The following is a 15,176-nucleotide window of genomic DNA, read 5'->3' as shown; positions in this document are numbered from 1 at the left end:
ACTAGCCTTCCTCAAAACGTCCCCACTTTCTTTAAAAGGAATGCAACATTTGTATCTTGTTCGAAACGTTTCCACTTTCTTTCAAAGGGATGCCGACTTGATACGTATAGTCCGTTCTCTCAAAAAGTTTAGTCTAACAAATAATTTCGTAGCCTCAAACAATAGAACTCTATCCCAAACACTTAAATAGGGAATTCTTAATCACACTAATAAAGAGAAAAATAAACTAAAAACGGGAGCTAAATAATAAGGATATTTTTTTAAAAATACAGTGGACAATTTGAGGGATGTTACTATACCACTTTGATATAGTAGCATCCCCATAAATTGTCCACTGTCTTTTAAAAAATACCATCTTAGTAGATAAACGATCACATCTGAAAACGTTTCCCCTTCCTTTCAAAGAAATGCCTCCTTGGGTATTCACTTTCATTCAAACGAATGATGCCTTGTTATAGTAGCTTCCTTCAAAACGATTCCATTGTCTTTCAAAGGTTTGCCATCTTGGTGTAGCAGCCTGTCTTGGTACTTTTCTACTTTCTTTCAAAGGGATTCCGCCTTGGTATAGGAGCTTCGCTGAAAACATTTACACTTCCTTTCAAAGGAGTACCTCAAAACTTTCAAAGGAATTCCGTCTTACTATAGTAGCTTCGGCAAAAATATTTCTACTTCCTTTTAAAAGAATTATCTCTTGGTGTAGTACACACCCAAAACATTTCTATAGCTTCACTCAAAACATTTCCACCTTCTTTCAAAGGAATATCAGGTTGATGTAGTCGCCTTGCTATATTAGCTTCGTTCAATACGTTTCCATTTCATTTTGAAAGAATACAGCATTGGTATAGTAGCCTCTGCCGAAACATTTCCATCTTTCAAAGGAATACTGCCTTGGAAAAGCAAAATAATTAAAATTTTGAGAGTTTAGCACTGTAGAGCATATAAAACATTTGGAATTATTCCTTTCACGCTGACTAGGATCAATACACGATTCTTTTTTTTCAAGTTTTCTTCGAACATGGGCATTTGATAGACTGCTTTTAGTTATCTACTACTTATAGCTTAAATAAGTGTAAGAAATGCGTAAGGTTCTGATACTCTAAAATTCCGTCCATTTGAAGTGGAATAGGTCAAATTTTTGAAATGGAAACGAAGATTTAAAGTAAACTCCTTACAAGGAAATGTTTTATTAGATGATTTGAATCATTGGCGGATATATTTCGGCAGTTGTGGATCTTGAGGCAAATCACATAAAAAAATACTATTTTATTGCTTCAAGCTAAGGAAAAAATACTAAACTAATGTCCAAATTATTGTAAGCTAAGAGAAGAAGTACTTATCTAATGTTCTAATTCTCGTAAGGTAAGGTAAAAAAACTTACCTAATGTCCTAATTCTTGTAAACTAAGCGAGAAAACGTACCGAATGTCATGAGTCTTGTAAGCTAAGCGAGAAAACTTAACCTAATGTCCTAATTCTAGTAAACTAATGGAAGAAAACTTATCTAATGCCCTAATTCTTGTAAGCTAAAGGAAGAAAATAACTAATGTCCTAGTTCTTGTAAGCTAAGGGAAGAAAACTTACATATTGACCTAATTCTAATAAGCTAAAGGAAGAAAACTAATGTCGTAGTTCTTATGAGCTAAGGGATGAAAACTTAACTAATCTCCTAATTCTTGTAAGCTAAAGGGAAAAACTTACCTAATGTCCTAATCCGTGTAAACTAAGGAAATAAAACTTTCCTAATGTCCTAATTCTTGTAAGCTAAGGGGATAACTTACCTAATGTCCTAATTCATGTAAGCTAAGGGGAAAACTTACCTAATGTCCTAATCCATATAAGCTAAGGGAAAAACTTACCTAATGTCCTAATCCGTGTAAGCTAAGGAAATAAAACTTTCCTAATGTCCTAATTCTTGTAAACTAAGGGGATAACTTACCTAATATCCTAATCCATGTAAGCTAAGGGGATAACTTACCTAATGTCCTAATCCATGTAAGCTAAGGGGAAAACTTACCTAATGTCCTAATCCATGTAAGCTAAGGAAAGAAAACTTACCTAATGTCCTAATTCTTGTAAGCTAAAATGAAAAACTTACCTAATGTCCTAATCCGTGTAAGCTAAGGAAATAAAACGTACCTAATGTCCTATTTATTTAGGTATGGGCATTAGGATACTAGTTAAGTTTTGTTTTCTTAACTTTAGTGGTAAAAATGGTATTTATACCGATATGACTTTCTGCCCCCTCAAAAAAAAAAAAAAAAAAAAAAACTACTACTGCATTTCCGGAACTCATACAGAATATTTATTGCGGTGCGCCGGATGCCCGGTATGCCAAGAAATGTGTCTTCTTTTAAAATATTGCTTCATTTGGAAGAAGTCGAAATTTACACGGTGCAAAATCAGAAAGATAAGGTATTTGGTCAATTTTGGGATAATATACTTGTAAAAGCAACCTTTATATTGCAAAATCAATCAATAAACCGCTGGAACTTCATAAAATGCGAATACGATGTTCTAAAACGAATAATTTTGAAGTGTTATTGTGTTATATGGTAAATATCCAAGTTTGTTGAAATTCTGCTGTCTTTTCTGAATTGAATTAGTTTCAACAAAGAAATAAGAAATGTATTTTTGGTGGAACTTTGTCTTTTTTTTTTTCTTTCTAAATAGAACATTGCACAAACTTCGAAACATGCTCCATAAAGAACTCTGAACGATGTGTATTTTTGATTCTCTTTACAGGATGGTGCTACAGCTCTTTTCAAAGCTGCTCACAAAGGCCATGTAGAAGTTATAGAAGAACTTCTGAAAAGGAAACCGTCTTTGGGAATTCTTCCAGTAAGTTTGTGTATATAGAAAGCTTCACTTAATCAGATTTACAAAACTATTAGATATGAAGTAGGTAAATCGCCCGTTCACAATAACGGAAGTCGACAGGAAGTTTCCAGAAGTGTCTTGGAAACAGAGCATCGAATTGTGACTCACAAGCTGGGTTATCTTATCACAAACTGTGTATAAGATGGGTGCCAAAAATAGTGACAGACACTCACAAAGAGCAAAGAATGACACTTGCACGTGATTGGGGGGGGGGGCGCTGGGGGGAGGATGAGAATGAACTCTTTTCTCACATAGTGACGCGGGATGAAACCTGGATGTCATACGCCACTGGGGAATAGAAATAACAATCAATGCAATAGCGGGACTCTGGTTCTCCTCGAGTGAAGAAATTCTAACATCAGTTCACAAAATCATGACAAACGTTTCGGGACCAAAAGGGTGTGATTCTTGTGAAATTCTTGAAACCAGTACGCACAATTACAGAAAATGTGTATTGCCAATCACTGAACAATCTGCGACATGCCATCCAAAATCGACGGAGAGGAATACTACGCTCATGAATTCCTTTGATCCATGACAACACCTGCCCACACAAAGCTGCTCGTACTGTTGAGACAATTCCAAAATTTCGATGGGAACTATTCAATCTCCTCCCTTACAGCCCCGACCTTGCCCCCAGCGATTTCTTTCTTTGTCTTCACCAGAAAAAGTGACTTACATTAAAGTGTTTCGAAGACAATTAAGTGCTTAATGAAGTACAGTATTAGTTCTGGACTGGCTGCCTTCTGAGGCGTAAGATCTTTACACAGAGAGTATACGAAAGTTCGTGCCATGCTACCAGAACTAATACAATGTAATTAAAAGGCAGTGAAGATTTCTGTAATATAATTGATTGTTAATTTGAGTTTAGTGCCCCCTTTTAAAGCACCGTGACTATATAAGACGTGGATCTACAACTTAACCCTTAACAGCACAAGATGTGCTACGCATGTGCCATTTAGGTGTCCCAGATACTTTTTACGTATCCGACACTTCGTACATATGATATTCATGTACTAAGTATGTACTTCAGCTACCTACAGTTTTAGGTACTTGTTACACCTAATTGATATTTACAACTATGTACCAGAAATATAGCATTTATATACGTGGCTCAATTTCGCACTCTTAACAGTCATTTGTTTTTATATCGTCACTTGGGACATATATCTGTCATGTTCTAGGTACATACTGTTTCAGATACCCTAACAGCACAAGGTGTGCTGAGCATGCGCCATTTAGGTGTTCTAAATCCATCTTCCACATTTGATGCATTTCTTGCTTCTTTTTCTAAACGATTGTGTACTAAAAGCAACAAACGCATCAACTTTATTAGATGGCAACTGTCGCCGATCATTTGAAAGTGAATATGGAAGAACCATGAAATAAAATAAATAGACACTCGTCATTTTGTTATAAAATTACATAGCGAGCAGATTTTATCTGATCTCAAACGGTTATCGTCGAATATTCACGGATAAAGGAGCACTCTGATTAACCAAATTCAAAAGACATCAACAATTTATTCCTCTACAAGCGACGTTCTCTTCGTCACCTTCGTGGCTAAGTCGGAAAAGCACGCGGCCAGTAACCCAAAGGTTGGTAGTTTTCGCCCACCTGCGAGTACATTTTTTTTTTTTTTTTTTTTACTTGTTTAAAGTGTTTTCTAGACTCTCCTTAATGTAAACACATTACGCATATAGGCGACTTAACATATTTTGTGGGAGTAATTTTGTGGTTCATTGACGCTTACGGCATGGGGAACATACCTTAAACATGCTAGGCATGTTCCCCAAGTACATGTTAGGCATGTGCCTAGGGGCGGACATAGACTGTGACTATCACTTGCCATCCATATGATTTCTCTCTCAGAGGTACATAAGGCACATACTGGACACATTCCCATGTACCTGAGGGAACATGATAGGCATATGCCTGCTATGTAATTGTGCTGTTAGGGACGTGAGATCCGAACCACATAACCTCCCACCAGAAATCGAACCCGCAGGGCAAAATTAACTCAGCTGGAGGCCCGAGGCTTAAAAAAAAAAAGTATGTGGCCCCCGCTGACTTCACCTAATAAATTTCTGTGAAAGTACAATATAAAAGTTAAGGGAATATGTTTCATATTTCTGCTCATGTTTTATTTTATGATGATGATTGTATCTCCATGATTCTTTTTAGATAGCTAGTTGAAGTTTTGATCAGAGTAACACCTGGAGACCCGGGGCTATAGCCCTCCCTAAGCCCCCCCTTAATCCGGCTCTGCGAATCCGGATCTCTCGCTAAGCATATGGCTACGAATGAAGCTCAGTGCTTGCACTGACGTCATTAGCTTTTTAAATCTGGGGGTGTGGGATGAATCAAAATCAAAATCTTCTTTCCGACAAAAGTTATATATATAAAGTTGTCTTAGTTTTTCTAAATACATTTGACTAAAATCTTAGGGGACGCGTCCCCCCGGACCCCTGCCTCACAAACAACGCCCGTGGTACTTGTAATAAATTTATATTGTACAATATTTAGTAACTTGCGACCAATATTTTTATTTTTTTATTTTCTTTTCCAGAATGGAGAAAGTGCCCTTCACGCTGCGGCATTATTTGGCCATTTAGCGATAGTGAAACAACTCGTGGCCGCAGGGGCGAATCCAGGATTAGCCAATCAAGAAGGAATGACTGCCTTCCAATTAGCTTATGAAGCCAAGCATTACCACGTGAGTGACTACCTTAAAAACATGGCCGACAAATATACTCCATCGTCCAGTCCACTTGTAAAAATGAATGGTGCTGTCAAAATGGTAAATGGTACAGAAAAATATCACTGATTCCTTCTTTTGTTCTTATACAACAGAACGAAAAGGAAAAAAATAGTAATTTTTATGAACAAACTTGACGAACCACGGCGAGAGTGGTGTTGAAGTAGTAAAAACTCAACGCTTTTTTGTCTTGTTTTAAAAATTTAGTTTAGTTATTCTTACTTAAGTAAATACTGTATATGATTTTGTCTAAAAGTTGACATGTTGGATTTTTTCGCATCGTGAAAGTGTTTATTTTTATACTTAGTTGACAGAACATTGTACAGAAATCATGTCTTTTTCCCCCCCTCATTTTATATTTGTTTATAAACAAGATACAGAAAACCAAAATGCAAGATATTTAGTTTCCCCAATAAATAATAGTGCGTATTTCACATCAAAGCACTATTATTTCACATCAAGCAGTTTATACGAAGTGGAAAGGGTTTGTTTATGTGTATATATGGTGTTACAAATATTTAGCACAATATTTTGAGAGTAGATTTCTCACATGAAAATAAGGAGAAAAGTCCATATGAACTTGTAGCCGGAAGTGCATAGTTTCCAAGTTACAAGGTGCCGAGAACGTGGAAAAAAAATTAGCTTTAAAGGTTCATAGTTCCACTACTATAGGACCGATTGTAGTAGGGTCAAGACATCACTGAGGAACCAGTATGTAAACTATCCAGATATCCATTTTTCAGAACCTCCGGTACTTGCACAATGATTTTTTAGAAAGGTTGTTTGGGAGTACTTGATCACTCCCCACTTACCTCTCTAAAAATTGGTGTGCAAGTACTCGAGAATTCTTAAACATAGATATTTTGATAGTTCACATATCAGTTCCTCAGTGATGTCTTGACCTGACTACAATTGGATCACTAGGTGTTCTCAGTGCTATGCTAATCTCTGCTTGAAAAGTGCGGCGTTGCCAAATAATGTCGAATGTTCATTGATGCCAGATAATAAAGCAAGTAATGAAATTCTGCTTGAATACTTACTGAAGAAATTAATTTTCGACCCTTACCGCATAAGTTCCGCTTCTCGAACTGCAACGCTAGAATTCAAGAATTTTTTTTTTATTGTGACTATCACAGTAAATATACAAATTTGGCAACAACGCATTATGGCGTCTTGCGCAAGTTTCTTCTCAAAATTTATTTCCTTAACTGAAAATTAATATTTAAAGATAATGTGAAACATAACAGGAGAAACAAACAAACAATATATCTATTTCGTAATAAGATCCTTTCTTTAAAATACTTTAAACGTACAAATAAACATTTCATGAAACTGAGCACTTTTAGAAAGTTCTAACTGCAAGTGTCATCTTGTGTGCTTATTATAAAACGAATCAAATATTTTTTTATTATTTGGCACCTTTTTCGATATCAGAAAACTCGACCAAATGAATCGGTGTCTTGTGTTGTAGCTGAAACATAACTCTATCTTATAGTACAATGTTTATAATATGTAACGTTTCATTGCGCAGTAGTTAAGGAAATGACCTAAAATATGTACTGGCTTTAACTCCGAAACTATCCACTTTTGAGCACAGGTTCATATGAATTTTTCTTGTGTTGATATGAGAAAGCTGTACCCAAAATCTTGTGACACATTTTTGTAATGCCCTGTATATGTCATGGGAGTATTATCTACTTAATCTTTCTTTGGTACATGGTTTTTTAAAGAATTTAGGTTAAGGTGAGTTTAAGGTGAATTCGTAAACAAAGGCAAGAAGAAAAGTATTTTATATATTTAATTGGGTTTTTGTTCTACTTAAAAATATGAAAAAATACAATCACGTGCAAAATTGAATAAATCTCCAATGCAGTTTCTTCTTATGTTGTATTGAAGTTAAATTTAGGAACACTTTATTAATGAAATACAGGGTAGTTAAGATATCCAGCACTGGTTTCACATAAAATGTCCATGTTAGGTAATGCAGGGTTTGTAGCTTTTCCTTTATAGAACAAACCTTAAAACTAATCATATCTTAATGTATTTCTAGCTATAGGCTCAGAAGAAGTGACAATTCTAGATCACCGAAAATTTAGCAGTTTGATTCATAACTAGAACACAAAAGAATAATATAATTCCTCATATATCCGCTCTGCCAAAAAAATATCTGAACTCCAATAAGATTTTTTTTTTAACAGAAGATTGTACCAAAATCTATGCAATCCTTCTCAAGAGCCTGCCTGACATACTAAAAATAATATAAAATTTACCATTTTTCTTTTGGTTGTTTTTCATAAGTAAAAGGAAAAAATGAAATGCAACTTACCACAATCATAGATAATGTTATTCTAAAACAGAAAATATGAACCTGAAGAATTTTCAGTGTTGCCATCCATAGAAATTACAGTGTTACCAGGATAACATTTTCTCCAAAATCTAAGGTAAGGCAGCGACTAGAGGAACACATTCAACTGCATTTGATTAAGTATCATGTTGTCTTGGAATCCTTTGAACTACTTTTTAAATAATAGTTGTATTAAGTTTGTAATAAACAAAATACTTTAAATATACAGTTATTAAAATTAAATAATAACAATTTTAAAAAGTAGTTCACAGGATGTCAAAACAACATGATACGTAATCAAATACAGTTGAATTCGTTCCTCTATTCGCTGCCTTAACTCAGATTTTGCGGAAAATGTTATTCTGGCAACACTGTAATTTCTATGGATGGCAACACTGAAAATTCTTCAGGTTCATATTTTCTGTTGTAGAATAACATTTTCTATGATTGAGGTAAGTTGCATTTCATTATCTCCTTTCACTTATGGAAAACAAGCAAAAGAAAAATAGTAAATTTTGTATTATATTTTAGTATGTCAGGCTCTTAAAATATAACAACACGTGTACTGCATAATGGAGTATTCCATTTTGCAGATGATTGTATAATTTTCATTTCTCATAACATATTAAGATACTAACATTTCCGTAAAGACACTAATGTATTTAACATTAAACATTTTCAAAATAGTGTTTCCTTCTTCTAGTCGTCTCATATTATTACGTGCCATTCAATTATGGACTTAATACAATATGGTGTTGATTTGTGCATATTGCTCTAATGGAGAATTTTTCAGTTTCTGCCTGTACAGAAATTGTACTATATAAACAAGTTAAACAAATAATGTATTATAAATGGAGGAAATAAACGATTATGTATTATATCAATTCTTCCATACGTGCGAGTACAATGATTTACAAAGAGTGAAGAAAAAGACACGACTGGGCCCGGAAATAGAACTCGGGTCTCTGGCTTACTGCATGATACATTAACCATCTACACGGTAAGCTGGAAACCCAAGTTCCATTCTCGGTTTAGTTGTGCATTTTTTTTAACTCTTTCTATATAATTTAAACATTTTCTTTCTTCTATGAAACGTGATTATTAAAACCAATAATTCGATTTCATATCGCATCTCTGATTTTCTGTTAACTCTATATCTAGAGCTGCAAACCAATAGTACAAACAACAGCGTGTAAACTGAAATAGCAATTTCATAATAAATCGAATACAAATGACAAATTGGTTACGTTTATTGTTGCAGTTTAAGAACCAACGACATATTGAATTATATTATATGAAAGATAGTGCAATTGATGTTTGTATAGGCACAATAAATTGAACTATTCCAAATATCAAATATCTGCTAAGACTAAAAAGCACCCGTTGCCTAATAAGGCTTAACCCAAAGTCGGGTTTTAAGTAGGCATGATTTAACGCAAAATCGAGCTTGAAGTATCTGTATATGTTGACAACCCGCTCAATTCGTGCCTAAATTTGGGGATGCAAAATTGAATTGATCAGATCACCTTCCACTCACCATCTAGAATGAGTGGGCAAGTATCTGGTTCATATGCGAGAGGTTTCAACTTTAGCACATAACAATTGGGGATTGAGTCGTAATGATAACACATCAATTTCAATGATTAAACAACAACTGTATTTCTTAATTAAAAAATGTAACTAGTGTGAATGTTGTGAATTAGGACGGATATTTGGAAACTTTGCCAGACGAGTAGCGCGTATCAAGCATTGAGCAATTGTATCCTGAATTGGAGTAACACATACCTTTCTGTTGTCTTCGAACGACGTTCTCTGATGACCTCCGGTGTTGCTATATTGATCTCAGTATCGCCAGGTTGATACCGCTATGGACAGGCGTTGCTGATGATTTGCATTGAATATGGCCTCTCTACCAATGCTCCTGAGGAACTAACGTTGGCTGTTAGTCTTTCCTAAATCGGATCACCGATGTTGTTATTGAATTCTTACAGTGAATCACATTCGATCTTTTATAACGATAAACTCAAACTACTTCGACGAAAATGTAGAACTTCTCCATCTAAAGCTTGGAGCTTCTATCAAAGCCGTTGGACTTCTCTCAAAAGCACGATGACTTCTCTCCAAAAGCACGATCACTTCTCTCAAGAGCACGATCAATTCTCCTCCAAAGACCTCCTGTCTCTCGGTTTTGTTCGGATCTTGATTTCCGGAATTCTGCGGCGTCGTCTGCTGTCAGGCATGTGTGACCTCCTTTCATTCGGAAAACAAATTCTTTCCTCGTGTCAAGACTCAAAAACTGCAACACTCGACACGCTCTGATTTCCCGATTCTAGGCAATTTCCTCATATCCGTGAATGTGTTTGATGTTCACAAACATGTTACAATCACGATTCATGATTTTACAGAATGTTATAAATGTTGTAGTTAACGCATTTCATAAATTTCCTTCCTGCATTCGCAGACTATCCATTGTGCATTTTGTTTACTTTATCTGCTGACAATAAAATGATACAATTTTACCAGCTTGCGTTAACCTCAATTTTCAACAGTTGTTTTCCTTCACCACATAATTTCTAATATTTCACAAAACCCAATATCCTTAAAATAAATAAAGTTGATCATTAAAATTAAATTCTGATACATAAAATTCGGGCTCTGCCACATTGCGTTTATTGTTGCAGTTTAAGAATCAACGACATATTGAATTATATTATATGAAAGATAGTGCAATTGATGTTTGTATAGGCACAATAAATTGAACTATTCCAAATATCAAATATCTGCTAAGACTAAAAAGCACCCGTTGCCTAATAAGGCTTAACCCAAAGTCGGGTTTTAAGTAGGCATGATTAAACGCAAAATCGAGCTTGAAGTATCTGTATATGTATTTCCCTTTTCGTTATTACTTTTGGAATTTAGGCTAAGACAGTAAGGATAAAGCATGTTTGTAAAAAATGCAAAATGTGGAGCACATATTTCATTGGTTAACGAAGTGATGAGTAAAGCCCAAAATTTTTTTAAGTGGTACATGAAGCCTAGTCAAAGCTTTGCTTAGCTAAGCAGAGCTTTAATCATACGTTATGTAAGTAGGCCTAAAAAAATATAAATACACGGTACTAAGGCCTATTCTTCCCTTCTGGATGGAAGGAAGAAAGATATAGGCAATAAATTCAGTTACTGTAGATTCAAGGACAGAATAATGGAGAAAAGTGTAGCTGCAGTGTTTAAGCATAACTACACTTGTAAACTGTTTTCCAACTGAAAGAGACAATAGAAAAACTTAGACAAGTTTATGGTCATTTTAGCTAGTTCTAGGCCTCTGAACAATTACATTTACCGTAATATACCTCATGAGAAATAAAAGCATCACTCATATATAATTGTTTTATTAAATGTCAGATTTATTACTTATTTTGTATTCTAGCAAAGCATTCTTATTATCTATGATGGCACTTGAATATTATGATTAATACTTCAGAGATTTGTCTCAGGGGCGTCATTTAGGGGGACAGGAGAAGGAGAATTGCCCCTTCAAGAGTTTGAGGAATATATATACTTTAATCGATTGACTACTAATATACTAGTACAAAACGTGAAAGTCTTATATTGGTGGTATTCTTGCCCCCCTCAAACGAAGTCTGAAATGACGCCCCTGATTTGTATTTGTATGACTACCAGCCAAAGTGCATAGTCTCTGCTGATATTTTTGTCATCAACCTCGTTACAAAACCTAATGCAAGCATAAAGTTTTCTTCCAAACAGTGAATATGCAGCTCTCTATGAATGAACCGAACTGAAAATTGTGCTGAAATTCTCGCATTGTCAACATATCAACATAAGCAGAGATTTTTTTTTTATTGTTGATAGCAAAACAAAATTTACAACAAATTTGCTTTTCAGTGTGTACGGATTTTCATTGGTTAATTTACACAAATTAGAAATTGGTTAATTTCCTCTAATCAAAATTAGAAATGAATTGACAGTGTTCAAAATCATGTTGGAAATTTGTGTTGAGAAGCGAACAGGGTCACAGGGTTATTAAAAGTCACCGATAGAGAGGCCAACCATAAACCTCGTGGTGGTAGTTACAAATGGAGGATTTCTGTAGAAAGGGACAACAATATTACAATATTGCCGTCTTGTAACATGTTCAGAAGTGTTTATCAGTCAGGGGGGAAGAAATACAACGGAGGTCTCAGCCGTATACTCACTATATGACAGTAAGGTAACACATCAATGTATCCTCTAAATGTCGATGTGTTTAGTATTTTGATCAGAGTATAGATTATTTTTGTGTATATGTAAATTTCTTATTATAATAATTATATTTCTAAACCATTCATTTCAATTTAGAAGTGTCACAAATATGCTAAATTACATTCGTTGTGTATTAAAAGCTGGTCACTTTCGTGGTATATATATAACTGTCAAAAATTCACTGCAAGATGGCTCTAAGAGTATTTTTTTAACGAATTGTATTTAAAATATTTCCTGCTTCGCTTTTATACAAGTTGTAACTTGGTAAGCTGTTATATGTACGAGGTATATGGTGCATTAAAATAAATACATGTATTTGATACGTTAAGTAAAGTATCTTGCATTTTGGTTTGATAGTATATTTTGATCATCATATTTGTAGTTTTTTTTTTTTTTTTTTTGTAATAAATAAAATAGCGTGCTAGTTCATGACCTATGGTTCAGGTAAAGACTTGCATCAACTCTGTCTTCATTGGACGAATTTGTTTGTATGTTTTCTCAGGATATGCTGCCTCTGTTGTTAAAAATGTACAGGTACAAGCAAAAGTTTACACATATTTTACAATGTTCTTTCGTCAATAACTTCATGTAAAGGTACAAGTTTCTTTGACTTATCACTTGGTGAAGATTAATGCTCTACGGTCCTTCAGGATAAATCCGGTTGTGAAACGAATTTCATATCTCTTTTATCTCATTCTTGCTTGAAAAGTAAAAAATGTTGGTAAATAGGTGGCCCGATTTAATAAATGGTTGGCTAATAGAACGCAATGCTCTTTTAAAAACAATGACTTCTTAAAAACAATGACTCAAGTTTGCGGTTATTGACGGAAGAACATAGTAGGTTATTACATACTTTTGCAGGCGATTATACGAAATATAGGGTGACAGTTAACAGTCAAGTCAGACTTCTGCTTAAAAATTTACAGACTGATCCAACGGAAAACTACAGTTTTAAAGTGCACTTCTACACTGAAACCTAAAATCAAGTCCGTAGTAAATTACTACTGTATTATCAGTAAAGCTTCAGTATAAAGTAGTGATAAATTCTGATGATGCCCGTATATTATAAGAATTTATAATATGCAATAAGTATTATTTCCAGATAATAATATTTTTGAAACGAATGGACTAGAGGCCTCATTTCGAATCGGTCTTCACAAAATTTGCAGATTACAACGCACCGCAAAAAGTGTAATAAGCGATTATAATTACTATAACTATAATCGCAAACTAAAGTGCAAATTTTGCGTTCCATTGTCGCATACCACTACGGAATGAGGCCCTAATACAATTACACTGTGCTTTGTAACTGGAGGTGCACGGTGGAGGTTCATATTTGTCTTTTCTATGCCCAAATGCCCTACAACAAAAACTCCAAGCCCAAAGTGGCAAAGGTTAGCTGCAAACTGCCAATGTTGGCTCTCTACCAACATGGCCGCGAAAGTAGTTTTAAAAAATCACGATTGTGAATAGCAGTTCGAAATTATTGGATAAATTGCGGCAAAATGTAATTTTGCAAATCATGCATTTTATATTCAATCAATTACCAACCGTTAGTCTTCGCAGAAACTACCAAGTGGGCCGCTAGAGTAGTTAATGGACCAAATTACTAGGTTTTACACATTATATCATATATTAAATTATATCTTCCAGGGAAGTAAATGCAGAACAAACAAACTGTGACCCTTCAAAATGATACGTAATGGAGATGTGGTCACTTGGATGTAGACGCTTCATGTTGTCATTAACGTAGTGAGTACTGCAGTAAAGCTTCTAGAGTTGACCTCTACTTGAGTACGTTCTTAAGGTTGACTACTCTAAACACTGGATCAGTTTTCTTGAATAACTTACACGTATTTCCCTGTAATTTTCTACAGAAATTCTACCCGAATTAATTCATTCGTTACAAATATATAGGCCAAGAGTGTGAACATTTCCTAATATAAATTGGTAAAGAAAATACGTATATTTTAAACATTCTAAAATGTATAATATATATTTCCTACAGAAAATCTTTTGTCGAGAACAAAATGCTTGTACAATCAACGAGTCTGTGTCTTTCAAGCAGATAATTCTGATTTGTCCATAACTGTACAATGCGGGAGTTATTTCGTCAATTTGTAATGATGTGTACTATATTGTATATGTATGTCATAATTGAGAAATATTGTATTAAGAGAATTATTTTATATAAACTGTTACAGAAAATGTGATTCTTGTTTTATTTTCCACATTTCCAACGTAACATCATTTATCTTAAAAAAAAAAATCCATTTAAATCTTATATATATATATATGGTAAGTTTCCAGTGGAGAACCTTTCTGGAACAACATATTACAAGATATAAAAATAAACACTTACTACATTAAGAGGCCCAAGCATAGCGAAATTAAAATACCGCAAATTTTATAGTAATTACGTGATATTTTCAAATAGATAAAAGATAATCGAAAAGTGAAACAAGAGCTTGCTAGACAATATTATTTTTACGTGAGCTACTGTTATCACGACTCACTTATCTGCTTTCGATTTGAAGCCATTTAGAGAAACGGCATTTATTTTCGCGTTTCTAAATGGCTGCAAACGGAAAGCTGCTAGGTGATTCGTGGTAACGGTACCTCATGCAAAATAATATTGCCTAGGGCGCTCTTGTTCCACATTTCGATTATCTTTTATCTATTTCAAGATATCACATAATTACTATTAAATTAGCGGTATTTTAATTTCGCAGTGATTAGGCCTCTAAGATATGCATACAAGAATTCTAAAAGAAGAAAAAAAAGTATGAACTTGGTAGCTTGAACCCTTATTGATGAGATTCTGTGTACGCCACTGAAATTTTCATCAAATTTCATCTGAAAATGTCTTAAATGCAATCTTTATTGTTTTGCATGTCCCCCCTCTTTTTTTTTTTTTTTTTTTTTTTTTTTGTTTGGTTTT

The 15,176-nt window shown here is 34.4% G+C and overlaps 1 protein-coding gene across 1 annotated transcript in view; it reads left to right on the top strand.

Annotated features, from left to right (window-relative positions):
• LOC145675723 (uncharacterized) overlaps positions 1-14,442 on the top strand; it is a 223,473-nt gene extending 209,031 nt beyond the window's left edge. The window contains exons 7-8 of the mRNA XM_081746344.1: positions 2,742-2,837; positions 5,446-14,442. Coding sequence (XP_081602470.1) covers positions 2,742-2,837; positions 5,446-5,703 — 354 coding nt within the window. The 3' untranslated portion in view covers positions 5,704-14,442. The remainder of the gene's footprint in view (positions 1-2,741; positions 2,838-5,445) is intronic.
• The last annotated feature ends 734 nt before the right edge of the window (positions 14,443-15,176 follow it).

The sequence above is a fragment of the Thermobia domestica genome, chromosome 18 (assembly GCF_964235325.1).
Source record: "Thermobia domestica chromosome 18, izTheDome1.hap1.1, whole genome shotgun sequence".
In the NCBI taxonomy this organism is placed as follows: Eukaryota; Metazoa; Arthropoda; class Insecta; order Zygentoma; family Lepismatidae; genus Thermobia; species Thermobia domestica.
The sequence above is the reverse complement of the archived record's forward strand: the minus strand, read 5'-3'. Positions and strand labels throughout refer to the sequence as shown.